The following is a 17,577-nucleotide window of genomic DNA, read 5'->3' as shown; positions in this document are numbered from 1 at the left end:
TATTTTTTGAAGTTTCCATTCATACACATGAGTTATGTCTTAGCCTTTAGGCACTTGATTTTTCTGTCTTTCCTTCACAAGTACTTGGGTTTTTATAATCCGTGTCGTCAGAAATTGGCTAGGAATTCTTTCTTCCATCTTAGCACTTGACTTCTCGAATTTTCATTCGGATTACCCTTTTAGCTTGTCTCATAGTCAATTCTTATAACAATTTATTGACCAAATATTTTCGAAAAGAAAATGATATTTCATTAATGATAATGATAAGGTTGGGATACATGATATGACCAACAAACATAACCATAGTTGAAGTAAAATGACATAAAGATATATAAAGTGATACTTCTTAGCAAAGTAGCTTACATCAAGACGTTTGAGAACTTGAGAAGAAAAGAGATGGAATTTCTAAGGAGGGGGAGACCCATATTAACTTAGAGTTTTGTCTTATTCATGGACCATGTATACATGGACCTCAGGCTCTCCTGGATCGTCATCCTCCTCCACCACCTTCCTTTGCCATGCAAAAGTCTTCCTTGTCTGCTTAGCTCCTGGGACTAAGTGTTCAAGCTTCCCTTCATCCAATGCCCTCTTGATCTCCCACTTTAGCTGTCTATATGCATTAGTATCATGTCCATGATCCTCGTGGAATTCACAATATTGATTCATGTTCTTTTTTCCAGACTTGAAGGCCATTGGTGAGGGAGGTTTGAAAGTAGTACACACTGTCTCAGTGTTCAGAAGATCTCTTGGGCATTTGACCAAGTTAACAATTGATATGTCTTTGATGTATTGTTGAAACCTTTCCTCCCGATCCAGATGTTCCTCTTTATGTTCCTCACTAGCCAATCCTCTCCCAAATTTTTCTTTCTTTGCGATACCTCTCACTAGTGAGGTAGTCTCTTTGGAGCGAATGAAGTCGAATGCCTTATCAATAGCTTCTTGAAATGTCAATGGGATTCTCTTGCTTAGTTCATCCTGGAGTTCGCCAGGGAGCAGTGCCAAGGTGAAACCTGAGACTTGTTGACTTTCAGGGAGACCCGGTATCTTCTGGCATTCCTCGGTGTATCCTGTGATAAAATTCCTTAGTGACTCGCTTTCTCTCTGTTTAATTAGGTGAGCTTCCAAGTGACTTCTCTGGCGCTTCTTTTGTTGGACAAACTGAGCTATGAATTTCTTCTTTAAGTCTGCATAGTCTTGGATGCTTTTCTCTGGAAGCTTAGCGAACCATTCCAAAGCATATCCTTGCAAAGTGCCCGGGAACAAGTGACAGCCACCGGGTCCACCCATTTTTCAGTTAATACGGCTTGATCATATATTGCGAGATGATCTTCTGGATCCCTAGTGCCATCGTAAGTGCCAACGATAGTGGGAACCTTCTGACCGTCTGGGAAGGCATAGTTTGCTACCCAATCACAAAACCTTGACTTTGTTGCCGACTTTGGTACTATGACCACCCTTGTCTTCTCATTCGCCTCTTCTCCTGCAACAATCTTTAGCATTTTTTACAACTCTTTTGCTGGGTTGACCGGTTCAGGAGCAGGCTCGACTGGCCTTTGCCTCTTCAGCTCTTCCACCAACAACATCATTATAGACTCCATGCCTGTAGGCTGTAAGGGAGGTTGGAGAACATGCTGGGATTGAGCTGGGCTTAAAGCAGCAGAAAGTTGAGAAAACCAATCGGTTGGAGGAGGCGATGAAGTTTTTATTTGCTGAGTGTCCTTGGCAGCTAGTTTTAGCAACTCCAACAAATGACTTTCCTGGATGGTTATAGATTGAGATGAACTTGCTTGACCTCCTACCAAGGAAGAACTAGCCATGCTAGCTATGGTGGAACTCATTATGCCCCTTAGAGAATCAATCATACTCTGACCAGAGGAGAGTAAAGAGAGTGTATTGATGGGAGATGAGTGGGTTGGGGGTGTTGAGAACAATGAGTTAAGAGGTGTAGCAGAAGATGAAGGTGTGGAAAATAGTGAACCAACACTACCATAACCAAGGCTAGATCCAAAGCTCGCCTTGGGTAGTAATCCAGATCCATCACCTAAAACAACATTTGTTGAACTTTTTAAGATTTCACTAGATCTAGGACCAAATTCGGAAAACTTTTCACTTGGATTTCTTTGAGTGCCATCATCAGAAATTTCCAGATTTCTTACTGGAGATTCTCCTCCATCAAAACTTATCCCCAACCCAGAAAAAACCACCTGGGAAACTGGAGTAAATTCTTCAGCCATATGAAATTAAAGAACAAAAAAGAAAAAATATGAAGATTTTTGCTTTGAAACAATAAAAAACCGTCCAGTAATCAGTAAAATCATGGATGGCGCCAATGTTTGAGCATGAAATATAAAACTCAATCACAAATGAGATTTAACCACGAAAACCATTATAATCACCTACTATGTAGTGCAAACCTACTAAATTCTTCGCGAATCTAAATTGAATAATGGTTTTCCCAAAGAGATGTTTCGATCTTTGGAGGATATTAAATATTGATGATTCTGATGATGATTGATTGATAGATTTAGAGAGAGAAAATGTATGTGTGTGTAAATATGAATATATGTGTGAATAAAGTGAATGAATCTTTCTAATATCCAATCATGAGGTATTTATAGGCCGATAATTAGGGCATTTCGTATTTTGGGCCCTGTCAGGTATGAGCCTAGCCCCTGAATCCAAAATGTCAGTACCAGGAATAGAACCTTCCCGAATCATGATAATATATTTTTTATATTATGTCCGTATCCTTGTTGATCAATCCTTGCTCCCTTGCCAAGAGAATGTAAAGAAGTTGTGTCATAGACTTTATTCCCAAGGGCAAGGTTCTAAGGGCAAGGAAGTTCCCAACTAGCAAAGGAAATAAGACTTCCCTAGGGAAGGGAAGAAAGGAAGATTCCCAAGGAACTCTCGGCTGGCCTCACCTGGAGGTATACTCCCAATTCTTTCTCCTCCCCAAGGAGCTCTCCCTAGGCTTGAGGATTCTCTCTCCTCCCTAAGGAGCTCTCCTCAGGCTTGATGATTCTCTCCTCCCCAAGGAGCTCTCCCTAGGCTTGAGGATTCTCTCTCCTCCTTAAGGAGCTCTCCCTAGACTTGAGGATTATCCCCATGGACAAGGGAATTAATAAGGATAAGAGATAATAATTGCCTGGGAATGCACATGGGTGTTTACTATACCCTTCGTGTGGGGATTGGCTTAGAGATAGTTGGACTGGCAATCGGCTGGGATTCAGCTCGGGGCAAGGGAAGGAAGCCTAATTTCCCATATTACTCTTTCCATCCTTTACGTGAGCAACCATACCAAAGCCTTTGTCTTTTCTTTGCTACCAGAGACATATATATATATATATATTATTTATATTTATTATTGCTGAGACATAAAAATTGTGTTATCTTAACTCGAGTGTGGGTGTAAATCTGACCACACCTCATCGTCACTTATAATAAATATAAGAGTAAATTACAAAAATCATACCTGATGTTTGTTCAAAATTACATTGGTCATACCTACAATTTAAAAATTACGCGAGCCATACCTATCGTTGTCAAAAACTTACACTGATTATACCTATCACTGACGGCCGTCAATTTGGCCATTAAGTCAAGTCACGTGTTGTGCATGTGAGGTATCAAAACCGTAATTTCGTGTATACTTCAGGTATCATTTTTTTTAAGATATTTCATTTATTAAAGTGGGTAGATATTCTATATTAAAATTCACGCACACACACACACACACACACACACATATATATATATTTAAAAAAAATCTATTTCAAAATTATAAAAATTATAAAAGGATGTCATCATACGATACAAGTTTAGGCTTAGAAATTCTAAGATTAGACTAATGATTAACCATGAAACTTTAAACACAAAATATTACAAATTGCTAACTTTGAGATATATTCTAAAACCGTAACGAGTATTCAATATTGCTTTAGTCAACAAACCATACAAAAAAGTTATATTGCTTTTTAAAATTATATTTTTTTAAATAGTTTTTTATTAAAAAGAATAAAGCATACATTAATAATAATAATAATAATAATAATAATAATAATAATAATAATAATAATAATAATAATAATAATAATAATAATAATTGTTGTTGTAAAACAACGACCTAATAGCAAAGTATAACATAAAACAACAATACAAAGAACAATAGAAATTAGAGAGAATAGATAATCATTTCATTGATATGATAATGTCAACATACATAAGCCACTTATATAGGCTCTATACAATTAATACATATATAATGATATAAATACAAAGGGTCATATGTTATGGATAGCCACATAATTGGTATGTTTATAACCCTCCCCCTTGGCTATCCATCAATAAAAGAATATGCCTCATTAAAACCTTACTAGAAAAAACCCATTGGGACAAAAATCTAGTGAAGGAAAAAGAGTACATAGTTCTTTCGATACGCTTGGGGATGTTGCCTCATTAAGAACCTTGCCAGGAAAACCCAATGGGACAAAGCCATGGTCAAGAGAAAAAGAGTGCCTTCTCCCCCTGATGATCACATCACTTCAACTTCTTAAGTCATTAATATCATGTACAAGCTTCCTTTGGTATACGATTCCAATAGTTGAAAACTCCATGACGCATTATCTTCATGTTGATCTGTTGATTTTGTTCTCTTATGATATATCATAAACTTGATGTAAACACATATAAATACAGATTCGTTTGTAATCGTCCTGCATTATCAAAACAAACTAAATCTAATTCGATAAGTTAGTATAATGTAAGCTTATACCTTTATCGTCTTCAGCGTAAGAGAATATACATTCTAATAAATTCTCATGAGATAAGATTTCTATCTTTAGTAGAAGAACGCAACACAATATATTGGAATATACGTAGTTAGTGAGCCGATGCTTCTTAAATATAGTATTTTAAATCAGGAATCTATCTCTACAAGGAATGTAAATGATCTTTATCGATACCATTTTTCTCAATACCAAGTGATCTTTATCAATACCAAATGACCATATATACAAATCAATAGATAGATATAACCCACAAAATATTGTCTTCATCATATAAATTCCTTTCGAGTAACTATTCGTCACTAAAATGTTCTCAATCCGTTTATTCAAGATTTTCATCTCACATTTTCAAACATATAATTGCCATAGAGATCTTTTGCACTACTAACGTATTCAAGTTTATATTTCTTTAATATCCTTGGGCAAACATATCTCATAACTTCAAGTTAAACTTCAAAGAGATCGACTTTACCAAATGTCTATTATGGACTTATAAGTTATATTTGCTACATGTTGTTTTCAAGGTTTTTTCAAACATGTTTGTAGTAGCTTTAGGTCTTTAGACATGCTCCATGCATTTTTCATACCTCAAGCAATATTGCAATTTAAAGAATAATGCATGCTTTATGCATTGTGTATATATATACATCCTTCGAGGATTAACCATATCCTTTGAGCTTAAAATCATCCATAAGACGCTATTTAATATTATTTTATATTGCCAGACTTATAAGATATCAATAGTTGCATCCACCACATGAGAATATGTCTCATCGTAATTAAATCTAAATCTGTGCGAAAATCCTTATTTCATAATGACCCAAATGTATTAAAGATGGACAACCACTATAACTTAAACGGTGATTGAATGTTATGTACAAGCTAAACGAAGTAAAACAAAGGACCAAAGGCACGTCCCTCGTGCTGACGTCATCAGTACATGGGATTACCTTCGTGCTGACGTCAGCACGAGGTATATCTATTGGTTGCTTAATCGAGCCTAATACGTAATTAAGGCCGAAGCCCACACGAACCCAATACCTATTAGTATAAATACAAGACCTAATCTACGAAATTAGGTTAATCATTTCTAATCCTTTTAGATCTTAGTGATTATACACGAATCAAGGTTATTTGTTCCTTCGTGTGATCTCCTACACGAACCACAAGCCTTGTGCATCTCCTTGGGTTGGTTAATTGCTTATTAATCAGCAAAAGGCAATAGCAATCTAGTTATCTCAAGAGGATTCCGCACTCTTGACATAACGAATCACATCTTATTACGATCCACGCAACAATAGGGCACCTTACAACCACACAACTTGTCCTTTTCATACTTAATCACAAGAAGACCAAACACCAACTCTTTCTTACACAACTTGTTGATGTCTTTGAAATTCATATGAGACAACCTCTTATGCCACAACCAATTTAGCTCATCTTGAGTCTTTGACATGAAACAAACTTCTTTTGTGACAGTTGGATTTCTCATGTCAAATGAATATAAAGACTCATCTCTGTTTGCAATTAGCACCACATTGCCTTCTAAATCCAAAACTATACCCTTATCAGAACGAAATCTTACTTCATAGCCAACATCACACAATGGACTCACACTTATCAAATTGTGCTTCAGACCGTTCACATAAGACACCCTTCTGAAGGTAAGGGGACCATTTGAAAGAAAACCAAATCCTTCTGTTCTTCCTTGGGAATCATCTCCAAATGTAACACTAGGACCAACGCTTGTCCTAAAGTTACATAGCAGGGACTTACATCCGGTCATATGCTTAGAACACCCACTATCCAAGTGCCAGGTATGTGCATCATGATAGCCCTGCATTTTCAATAAGATATTAGTTCATTTTGGGAACCCATCCAAGGATGGGTTCACCAGAGCTGACCACAGGGTCTGACTCAGATTGGGAAACAGAACCAATATTCTTATCACATTTAGAAACCCATTGTTGCTTAATTTGACCCAATATTCTTATCACATTTAGAAACCAATATTCATCAACAATGACCAACGTATATCTCATTCCAGTGAATGAGGGAGTACTAATTGGTCCAAACAGATCCATATGCAGCAAATCCAAACAGCTATCAATGGTTGAGCATGATTTCGACTTGAATGAAGCTTTGTGTTGCTTTCATTTCTCACATGGGCCACACAGCTTGTCTTTCTCATATTTAATCACTGGTAGACCAGACACCAATTCTTTCCTACACAGCTTGTTGATGTCTTTAAAATTCATATGAGACAGCCTCTTATGCCACAACCAATTTAGCTCATCTTGAGTCTTTGACATGAAACAGACTTCTTCTGATACAGTTGGATTTCTCATGTGAAAAGAATACAAGGATTCATCTCTGTTTGCAATTAACACCACATTGCCTTCTAAATCCAGAACAATTCCTTTATCAGAACGAAACCTTACTTCATAGCCAGCATCACACAACTGACTCACACTAATCAGATTGTGCTTCAAACCATTCACATAAGATACTCGTTTGAAAGTAAGTGGACCATTTGAAAGAATACCAAATCCTTCTGTTCTTCCTTGGGAATCATCTCCAAATGTAACACTAGGACCAGCGATTGTCCTAAAGTTACATAGCAGGGACTTACATCTGGTCATATGCTTGGAACACCCACTGTCCAAGTGCCAGGTATGTGCATCATGATAGCCCTGCATTTTTCAATAGGAGATTAGTTCATTTTGGGAACCCATCCAAGGATGGGTTCACCAGAGCTGACTATAAGGTCTGACTCAGATTGAGTAGTAGAACTGATAACTTTATCACATTTAGAAACCCATTGCTGCTTAATTTGACCCTTACCAGATTTGAGGTTCTTTCTTGCAACACTCAGAGTTTCCTTTTGAACAAAACCTTTGCCTATTCCAGATTTCTTACATTCAGACCTCAATTTACTTTGATAAACAAAATTAGGATCAGAGGCTCTTAAAAGTAATTTGGTGTCGTTAGAAATCTTAGCTTTTCTGGAGTCAACATATTTAGAAATCATTTTTTCTGAGTCAGATTTGAGGTTATTTGGATTAGACACAGATTTGGTTGGAACAACATTTCCTTTTGAATCAGACTTCTCATTCTTTGACAACTTGTTTTTCTCTTTTGGAACACTATGATCTCTAACTTTTCTCTTACTCCTTTTAGACACACTATTGTTTGTTTTAGACTTAGAGTTTGACACAGATTGAGTAATTGACAGTTTTGATAAATCAAGAGTTTCTTCAGGTTTTAATTCAATTACCCTATCAGATTCAGACACAACTTCAGTAATGGTTTGACCAATTTTCTCAAGATCATTAAACCCAATACCAGACTTCTGAGCCAATATAATTGGTTTAGAAATCTTTCCTTTGGTTTGTATCTTGGGTGGTGAAGGAGGCTGATAACAAGGTTCCATGGCACAGACTTCACTAATAGCAATAGCTCTATCATAGTCACCATAAAAAATAGCTTGAAGTTGATAAGGAACTTGCACATTAACACATTTTGCAACTCTTTTGGAACCAGTACACCATGATTCAGTAATATGCTTGATTTTCAAAAACTTTTCTTCTGAAGTTTTAGCTTCAGTGACCAAAATGGCATTCAATTGTTTTTGAGCTTTTACTTCAGATTCAAGTTTTTCAATGGCGAAATTCTTTGAGCTTACTTCTTGTTTTAAGATTAAAATTTCCTTTTTAAGTTCTTGATTAAAATGTTTTTGCAAGAGAACCTCATCACCAAGTCTATTTAACCTTGACAGCTTTATATTATCACACAGATTGGAAAAGATATTTACCTCAGGTGGAGCAGTGTGACTTGAAGATGACTCAGATTGCTGTTGAATTCTGACAAGATCTTCAGCAAACTTTTGAGTAGCTTCTTTAGCCATGAAGCATTTGACATCCTTGTATTTTTCATCATCAGAGGATGTATCACTTTCAACCCAATCTTTGGCTATCAGACTCTTCTCATCTTTTTCAACTTTCTTACTCAGCTCAGCCACTTGAGCTTTCAAGGCCTTGTATTTGGTCTTAAGCTTTGAGTATTTTTCATTTTTTCCACCTTTGAATGACACAGCTTGGGAAGATTCCTTGGATCTGGAATCACCAGCCATGTGTCCAGTAGTAGCAAGTGACTTTGGACATGTCAAGTGGCTTCTTGGTCTTACCAGCTTGCCCACTTCTACCTTTTCCTTTGAATTTGTTGAACGATCTCCTTCTTATCCTCTCAACTAACAAAGCCACTTTATTGGCTAATACCTCACCATCAGATTCGTCACAATCAGACTCAGAACAAACAGAATTAGTGTTAGAAATCACAGGTACAGATTCATTGATGCATGGAATGATCTCATTTGAAATTGAACTAAGGTGTTCAGTCATAGCTGCAACAAGTGCACTAGTAGGCTGACTATAAGAATCACTCATAGTGTAAGTCCCTTTGCCACCGGATCACACGAGATTAAGTAACTAATGTATAAGTGCGGAAAATCTTATACAAAAGCGATCAACATCACAAACACGAATATGAATAAACTGGAACCGTATATTACTTCAGTAAATGCAATTACAAGTAAATACCAAGTTCCTGAACACGAGAATACGAAAGAAACAAAAGCTAGAAGATTTTTCCTAAGCATAAGGATTAATCTTCTATTTATACTAAAACTAATGGACTTAGACGGACCTAGAATATCATGGACCAAAGCCCATTTCGGATATCAGGTCAAAGGTTGAGCTCGACCTAGTCAATGGGCGAGCTTGACTTGGTCAACAGTCAAGGTTGACTTTATTATACGCGAAAACTTAACGTTTATTACAAGTACATATTCAATAGACTCAAGACAAACTTCTATAATGATGTTGTCACCCGGAAATGCACCAACAGACTCCCCCTGGACATCAGCATTTAGAAGTTTTCATTGATCTTCAAAGTCTTCACTTGTAATGCATGAAAATAGTAACAGAAATGCCCAATCAAGCACTCCTTGACTATTGCTATCACTTATGACAATCATTAGTTAAAAAATCTGCAATCAACAAATTTTCATTAACAAATAATATTATGTCTTCTTTTGGTAAGACTTGATCTTTATGCGCTTCATACTGATTTTCATACTGCAAAATCTCTGTATCCTTGTGACAATTAACAAATCCAATACTCAGATTGTAATTCTCCCCCTGAACAATAACATCCAAATTAAGCTCCAAGCAATATTATCATGCCAAACATCATCACTTCAAAGTAATACAGACATCATTGCCTCCTCATGCAATTCGGATATCATCACTCCAAATATTATGCAAAATAACATCGCTCAATCTATTTTGATCTTCAAGCTTAACCGACATATGATAAAGAAGTTGAATCTCCAACAATCAGCATCGAATTTAATCAGCTCTCACAACGATAAGAAATTTTGTAACTTGAATTTCAGATATGCAGAACTCACAAGATCTATGTCTTCAACCAATAGTGTCTAACTTTGTCTTATCTTCATGAATCTACCAATCACCTGAAGTCTTTCATATCAACTCTCCCCCTCAAGGTAAGCATCTCCAAAATACATAGAGAACCACTTAATCTGCAACCTCTTCACTAGTCACCGGATTAATCATCTCTACATCATTGGCATTAAATAAAGGTTTGATTTTCAATTACTCGGCTACAAATGATTAACTTTATCACAAAAGCTTTTCGACAAAATCCCAAACACATGTTAAGCAAAGATCATGAACAGTTTACTCAAATTTTCAATCACGGTCTTCAATCTTCATCTGATTCATTTGAATCACCTAATCTTAAATCAGGTGCCTTTGATCCAAAAACTAGGTCAGACACATGTCACACAGATTCAAAACCATAAAGATACCATGACTAAACCCTGTCGAAACACCATGATCTTCATTGCTACGAACACCCAAGAATTTTGCATAGAAAACATGGAAGCTTTGAACTTTTATCCCCCCTTTTTCTTTACAAAATTCTTAAAACAGCCTATATGTTTGTTTTTGGTTTCAACACATCTCCCAATCTCATCTTCATCCCACGGTTGTTCACATATGCAATCCAGAGATAACACAATAGCTCATTGCCATAACAACATGATGACACAATTGTTCACATATACAATCAAGAGATAACACAGTAGCTCCTTCCCAAAACAACATCATGACATAATTGTTCATATATTTCAATCAAGAGATAACCCAGTAGCTCCTTGTCAGAACAACCTTTTTAGCCTGGTCTTGAATTCCTTCTAAGATTTCTCAGAATCTTCTATAAATGATAGAACTCAAACCGTCATTGATTCGAGTTGTCTAAATTTAGAACCTAAAGTTGATCAAGTTTTCAAGTCTAATGCTTTATTACAGAAATTGAACCAAAACTTAAAGAGTTTACAAGTTCAATATTCCAACAAGCTTAGACCAAAACTAAATCAAAATTACAAGTTCTTGACAACTCGAAAAGTAAAAAAATAGAATCTAAAGTTGATCAAGTTTACAAGTCCAAAACCGTCGATTAACAAATATCAAACCTAAACTCATAAGAGTTTACAAGTTCAATATTTTAGACAAGTTCGAAACCTAAACATAATCAAGATTGTAAATTCTATAACTTCTTTTACTCGAACAAAAGATACGTATATATATAGTGCACGAACCTTCGAACACAAAATATCAGAAGGTTGGTCGAACTAGTAGGAGGTCGAGGTCGAGCTTGAGGTCAAGCTTGAGCTTAAGGTCGAGCTCGACCTGGTCGAGGTCAAGTGATGTTCCCATATCCATTGGAAATTAGACTCATTTACGAATTTGTGGCCGCTTGAATCGTCAAAAACGGAGTTATGGTTTGAAAGTTATGGTCAAAACAAAATCAGCACGATTTTCAGCAGTCGAGCTCGAATGGTCGAGCTTGGATAGGTCGAGCTCGAGTGGTCGAGCTTGGAGAGGTCGAGCCTGAGTTGGTTGAGCTCGGTCAGTCGATCTTGAATAGGTCTTGGTCAAGTTCGAGTGGTCGAGCCCGAGTAGGTCGAGCCCGAGTGGAGCGTGTGAATCTTGACTACACCGAACAACTAAATGAAACCTCCTTAATCGTGGTTGAAACCTTAATCCTGAACCAATAGAATACCTCTGTTGGCTCTGTAATATTTCAGAAATCGTTCGTGTTCGGGTGCGGAAGTAAGGTGATTAACAATGGTGGATGTGTGTGTGTGTTAGTGTGTGTATTGAGAGAGACAGAGAAGTGTGTGTGGAAAGCTTGGAAATATATTTTGCAATTATGATCAAAAGGTTACAAAAGGTTAAGGCTTGAGGCGTATTTATATTCTAAGTAAATACATAAGCTCCCCCTCAACCTTATATTACATATACAAATTAACAAAGATAATGAAATACAACTAAGCACTATTTTGAATTTCTAACATTCTCCCCCTTAGTGCTTGGTTATCTACAATCAATTCCTCCTGTTCCTCCTCCTCCTTTTCTCAGCTCGTCTTTTCTTATTCTTTCTTTTCTTGTAATCTTGAGCTGCTTTTGATGTAGATGGCTTATCTTTCATTGAATTCCAAAAAGCTCTTTTCTTGTAACTATTCCAAGAGTCATTCCAATATCTCTTAGGAATGAAATGCCAGTTAGCACCTTCTGGATGTTCATCAAGCAATCTGATATTATCTTGAAAGTTAACTGGAGGAATATTATGAGGACCTGGTTCATGACTTGGATTCCAAAGAACCCATGAACCTGTCTCAGTATGAATGCTTCCTTCTCTTGGTCTAATAGTTCTGACAGCAATAAGATCTCTAACTCTTTGACGCATGTCAATTGTCTCTTGGATCCTTCTTATGTGTCTTTCTCTTTGAATCTGGATGTTTTCATTTTCACTGGGATCAGGATTATCATGAATGGCTCTGAGGAAGAATAAACAATATTTCAGAGTGCCATCTGAATACTTGGGAAGATCAGATGCACGGACAAAGATTTTTCCTCTGAAGCTGTTAATGAAAACAAATCCATCCAATTCTTCTATTGGATCTCCAATTTGATAAGAATCCAACTCATAACCTCCTGCTCTCTGAATTGGTCTCGTGAGATTGATTCTTCTTGTTCTCCTTTCTAAACCAATCTGGAAATCATTGAACTCATAATATCTGATTAAAGCCTGAATGTGACTCTTCAGAGCTTCATAAGCAAGGAGTTGATCTGGAGTCTTTGTGATCAAATGAGCATACTGGTTGTAGAGAAAGAGGATGTCAGAGATTGGTAAGTATTGAAAAGATTCTTCATGAATAGCATAGATGTGACCATCAGCTCTTTGAACTCTAAATCGGACAAGTCTTTGGTTCTGATACTTGATAGGAGCAATTAATGTCAACACTCTTGTGATTGGACTCTGGAACTGATTATACCACTCTTCACTTCTTACTGTGCTTTCAGCATTCATAATTTCCAAATATGCATCCCTTTGATTTTGATGTCTGAAAAGAAAGAATGCTCTCAACCTATTCAAGGTCATGTTGAGTCTTTCCTCAGATGAGCAGTAAATCAGGAAGGCTCTTTCTTCAATATATCTAGCCCTGCATACTAATTCTTCAGGTCTGACATTTAGATTCAGCATTTGTGCATAATTCTCATGAAAATATCCTTCATTAATTTGCCAGATTTTGTCTCGAGTGATTCTTGGATGTCTAATGCCCATGCTAAGCTCTCTTGGTGTGTCAAGATTGTTTGTATCTCTTAGATCATAGACAATTTCTTCAAAGATATCTTTTTCAAATTGTTCTTGAGACATAGAAGGTCTTGGTGGAGCATCATTAGAATCATCCGAATCAGAATCACTGTCATCATCAGTCCTCTTCCCAGGTTGAAACGGATCAGGATCACTGGTTTGATCAGAACTTGATGTGGTTGAGTAGTAGTGAGAGATATATTTAACAAGTGGAGGCAGATCATCTGAATCAGAATTATGAACTTGATGAGCTTGAGATGATGAAGGAATATCCACACTTTGAACTTGATCTTGATTTCCTTCTGTTGTATCTTGAACATTTACTTCTTGTGTTGTATTATGACCTTCTCCACTATCTTGAACATTATTCTCCCCCTCGGGTTGATCATCCGGGTTTTGATCATATTGACTCCTTAAGATAGTGGCCGGTCGACATTGTTGTTCAAGCTCACTTAATCTCTTTCGAATTGCTTCAGTTTCAGCTTTATGAGCAGTATCAGTATCCAGGAAATGTTGATAAGAAAGAATTGATTGACAGATGGCTTGCTTTGGTGGATTCAGATTGGGCTCAGATCTTAATCTACGAAGTACTGCCATTATGAGAGTATCAGTGGATATACCACTTTCATGAAGCCTGTTAGCAGTATAATCATTCAAATAAGTATCACTGAGATCAGAGTCTGATGAAGATGAAGAACTTGAAGAAGAATCAGGAGAATCAGGATCAGGAAATGATTGTTGAGTTGATGAAGTTGGAATTTCTGGGAGTGTTGGTGATGAAATTGGAGATGATTGAGTAATCGGTGGTGTTGATATAATTGGTTGAGATGACAAAGGAGTAATAGTTGGAACAGTTGAAATATGAGTAGAAGGTGTAGAGATTGGAGTATCAACAGATGAACCAATTTTAAGTGCACCACCAGTAAGCAATCTGCGTGGTGAAGAACTGGTTTGAGTCATTGGAAGTTTGCCAGTATTAGTATATCGGGAAGCACGTAAAACACTTTCTTGTTCTTGTTCAATCCTTTCAACCAGATGAGTCACAAGAGTTCGAACAATTGGAGATAATGCTGGAGATTCAGAAATTGAAGTAACAGGAGTAATGGAAGCTGACACATCAGTAGTTCCAAGTGGTTCTACTGAGTGACCTGACGACATCATGACTGTCACAGGATTTCCTGTTGGTTCAAGAGTTTGAGCAATAGTTGATGATTCGGCTTCACAACCAAAATCTTGTGGAAAGTGGACAAACATAACACCGGTGTCACTTAGATCAACCGTTAAACCCAAAACACGAATAGCTGCAGCAACTGCTCGAGCTCGAGAGAGTTCAAACTGTCGCTGAGCCAATTCAGCTATACGGGTGCCTTCGTTCAAAGCTGGCATAATGTTAGCGATGGAAGGACTTCCAAACAATCCTTGAGAGGGCACTAAAGCCGAGCTCTCTATGTTTGTTCCGGCAGCATCACCTAGATGTGCAGATGTTATAACAATCGGTGTAAGTGTCCTAGGGGTACTAGACAGACGTGCAGAATCGAAAGTCAAGAGAGGGGCAAATGTCTCTTTATCTTCAACATCCACAGACTCTGAAGGAGACTGGGATGGAGTACGTGGATTTTGCCCATGCAAAAATGAGACGTCAGTCTGTAGAGAGACTTCCGAATGGCTAGTGGAGGTTTGACCGTGCAAGAGTTGGGTGCTCCCGTCTTCTATCCTAGGTCGAACCCAGCGAATATATGTGGTTTGGACTAATGGAAGGCCAACGTTTTCTTTATGACTTATACCTAGCCCGGACCTCTCATCCTCTCTATCATTTTCAACTTCTCCTTCATTTCCACCTTGTTCCTCCGGGATGTCCATGACATCATCAGCAAATTGATTGGCTTCATTATCAGATGAATCAATATCAGAATCAGCCACATCTTCTTGTTCAGTTCGGGAGAAACGATCATACTCAAAGCGAGATCTTTTGAATGTTTTCTTTTTGATATTAACAGGAATGGACTTCCTGCGGCCTTGAAAGTATGTCGGTGGAGGAGATAAGAAAACAGGTGTAGAAATTGTTGATGAAGGAATTTGAGTTGGAATTTGTGATTGAGGCATTGTTGGGGGTTCTGGTGTTAGAATTTCTGGAAGTGGAGATGTTTGTATTGATGAAGAGTGTCTTTGTGGTGAAGGTGTTCTTGGTGATGGTGATCTTCTGATATTTGAGGTTTTCGGAGGTGGTGATCGAATTGGTCTTGGAGTCCCAGACTCAGAGATTGTATTCTCAGAAGATGTTGGAGAAGAAGGTTCAACTGGTGTTTTTCTTTTCAGCTTCTTTTTCTTTGAACTTCCCTTCTTCTTTTGTTGATGTACTTTCTTACTCAAATTTATCACAAACATTTCACCTCTTTGTTTCTTACTCTTTGGCCTACCTGAACTGGATTCACCCTCACTCTCTTTTCTTTTCCTCTTAGACCCCTCACTGAACCGGGAGGCTTTCCGGTCCCATTGTTGTTCTAATCCAGTCCAGATATGCCTTCTTGGCATCATCAGCATCAGAAACCATATCAAGTAAAAATGATGGTATCAAATAAGAGTAGTTAGGGATACCAGAGTCTCTAACGAATTTGAATGGATGAGTAACAACTCTTCCTGTCTCAAGAAGTCTTGGAATGTGCTTCTTGTTCCTGATTATACTTCTGACAATTGCTAAGAGAAATCTTATGAAAGGAATATACTTCTTGGGTGCAGATAATTTTCCATTTACTACTACTATCAGCTGATCCCAAAGAAGTTGAGCAATGTCGTAGTGCTGATTGAAAACAAACCCATAGAATATGTACAGCATTGTTTGGGTTAAGTTATCCATTCCTCTTGTATATGGATGTAAACAGTTGCTGAGCACAGAAAATACATAGTACCAAATTCTTGGTAACTTCTTCAGCTTAAAATCAGTTGTTCTTGTCAGAGGACCATCATAACCAAGTGATATTAAGGCAGCAAACATCACATCATTTGATTCAAATTCATCATAACCATCTTTCCCATTTGAGTTTGCTTCTGGTAGCCTTAAATATCTTCTGAAATCATCTAGATTAAACTCGAAGTCATATGTATATTCTCCAGAATGAAGTTCGAATTGAAAATAGCCTTGTTTACGAAGTTCTAGAGATTTGACTTTTGATTTAATTCTTGATGAAGATGGATCATGTGATTGCACAAAGATAATGGATCTCCACATGTCAAATAAATATGATTCAGCCAGATCAACATCTACTGTTAGAGCATGAGTAAGAGGATGATTGTGGAAGATTGCTGAGATTATTGGAAAGCCTCATTGAAAGGATCATTCAGATATCGATTATTTCTCATATTTATGGAATTTCCGGCTGTAAGAATTTCTTCTATTGATTCATTAATGGCAATCTCTTCATCATGTCTAACCTCCTCTTGATGATCCATTATTTTTATAATTTTCTGTTTTAAGACATAAAACTTTTATCACACACAGAAAAATGATATTTGAATAGCAAATAACAAGGTTCACACAGACAATTTATATAAGATACAAGGAGGTTCACAAAGGCGATCAACTCAGTGTATCCTTTATAAATCATTTGTTATGAGAAAATAAACACAGAGTAGTTAAATACATATTTTCCATATATAAGTTTACAAAGAAGTTCACAAAGGCGATCAATTCTTTGTACTCTTATATACTTTGATATGTATAGAACTTTAAAAATAATATATAATCATATAAGTATTATATATTTGAGAATAATAAGGAAGTACACAAAGGCGTTCGATTCCTCGTATTCCAAAACATATGACAATTATATGATTATACAAAACAGTTTGTCACACCACACAATAATAAAAAATTAAAAAAAATTTTGAAAAGAAGAAAAAAAATTCGAAGTATAGAAAACCAGAACGATCTAAATTAGATCGTTCTAGGTTAGACTCAGTTGAAGAAATGAAACGGTCTAAATTTAGATCGTTTTGAAAGATTTAAAGAAAAATAATGAAGTATGGAAAATTGAAGATGAAACGATCTAAA

At 36.8% G+C, this 17,577-nt stretch overlaps 1 protein-coding gene across 1 annotated transcript; it reads right to left on the bottom strand.

The window, feature by feature from the left end:
* Nucleotides 1-444: 444 nt before the first annotated feature.
* LOC122609072 lies at nucleotides 445-1,287 on the bottom strand. The gene has a single exon (XM_043782131.1). It carries the CDS (start codon nucleotides 1,285-1,287, stop codon nucleotides 445-447), a length of 843 nt encoding a protein of 280 aa, XP_043638066.1.
* Nucleotides 1,288-17,577: the final 16,290 nt, after the last annotated feature.

The sequence above is a fragment of the Erigeron canadensis genome, chromosome 7, assembly GCF_010389155.1.
Source record: "Erigeron canadensis isolate Cc75 chromosome 7, C_canadensis_v1, whole genome shotgun sequence".
Lineage (NCBI taxonomy): Eukaryota > Viridiplantae > Streptophyta > Magnoliopsida > Asterales > Asteraceae > Erigeron > Erigeron canadensis.
The sequence above is the reverse complement of the archived record's forward strand: the minus strand, read 5'-3'. Positions and strand labels throughout refer to the sequence as shown.

Coding starts and splice junctions, on each gene's coding strand:
- LOC122609072 (XM_043782131.1), bottom strand. CDS start 1,287: ATGGGTGGACCCGGTGGCTGTCACTTGTTCCCGGGCACTTTGCAAGGA.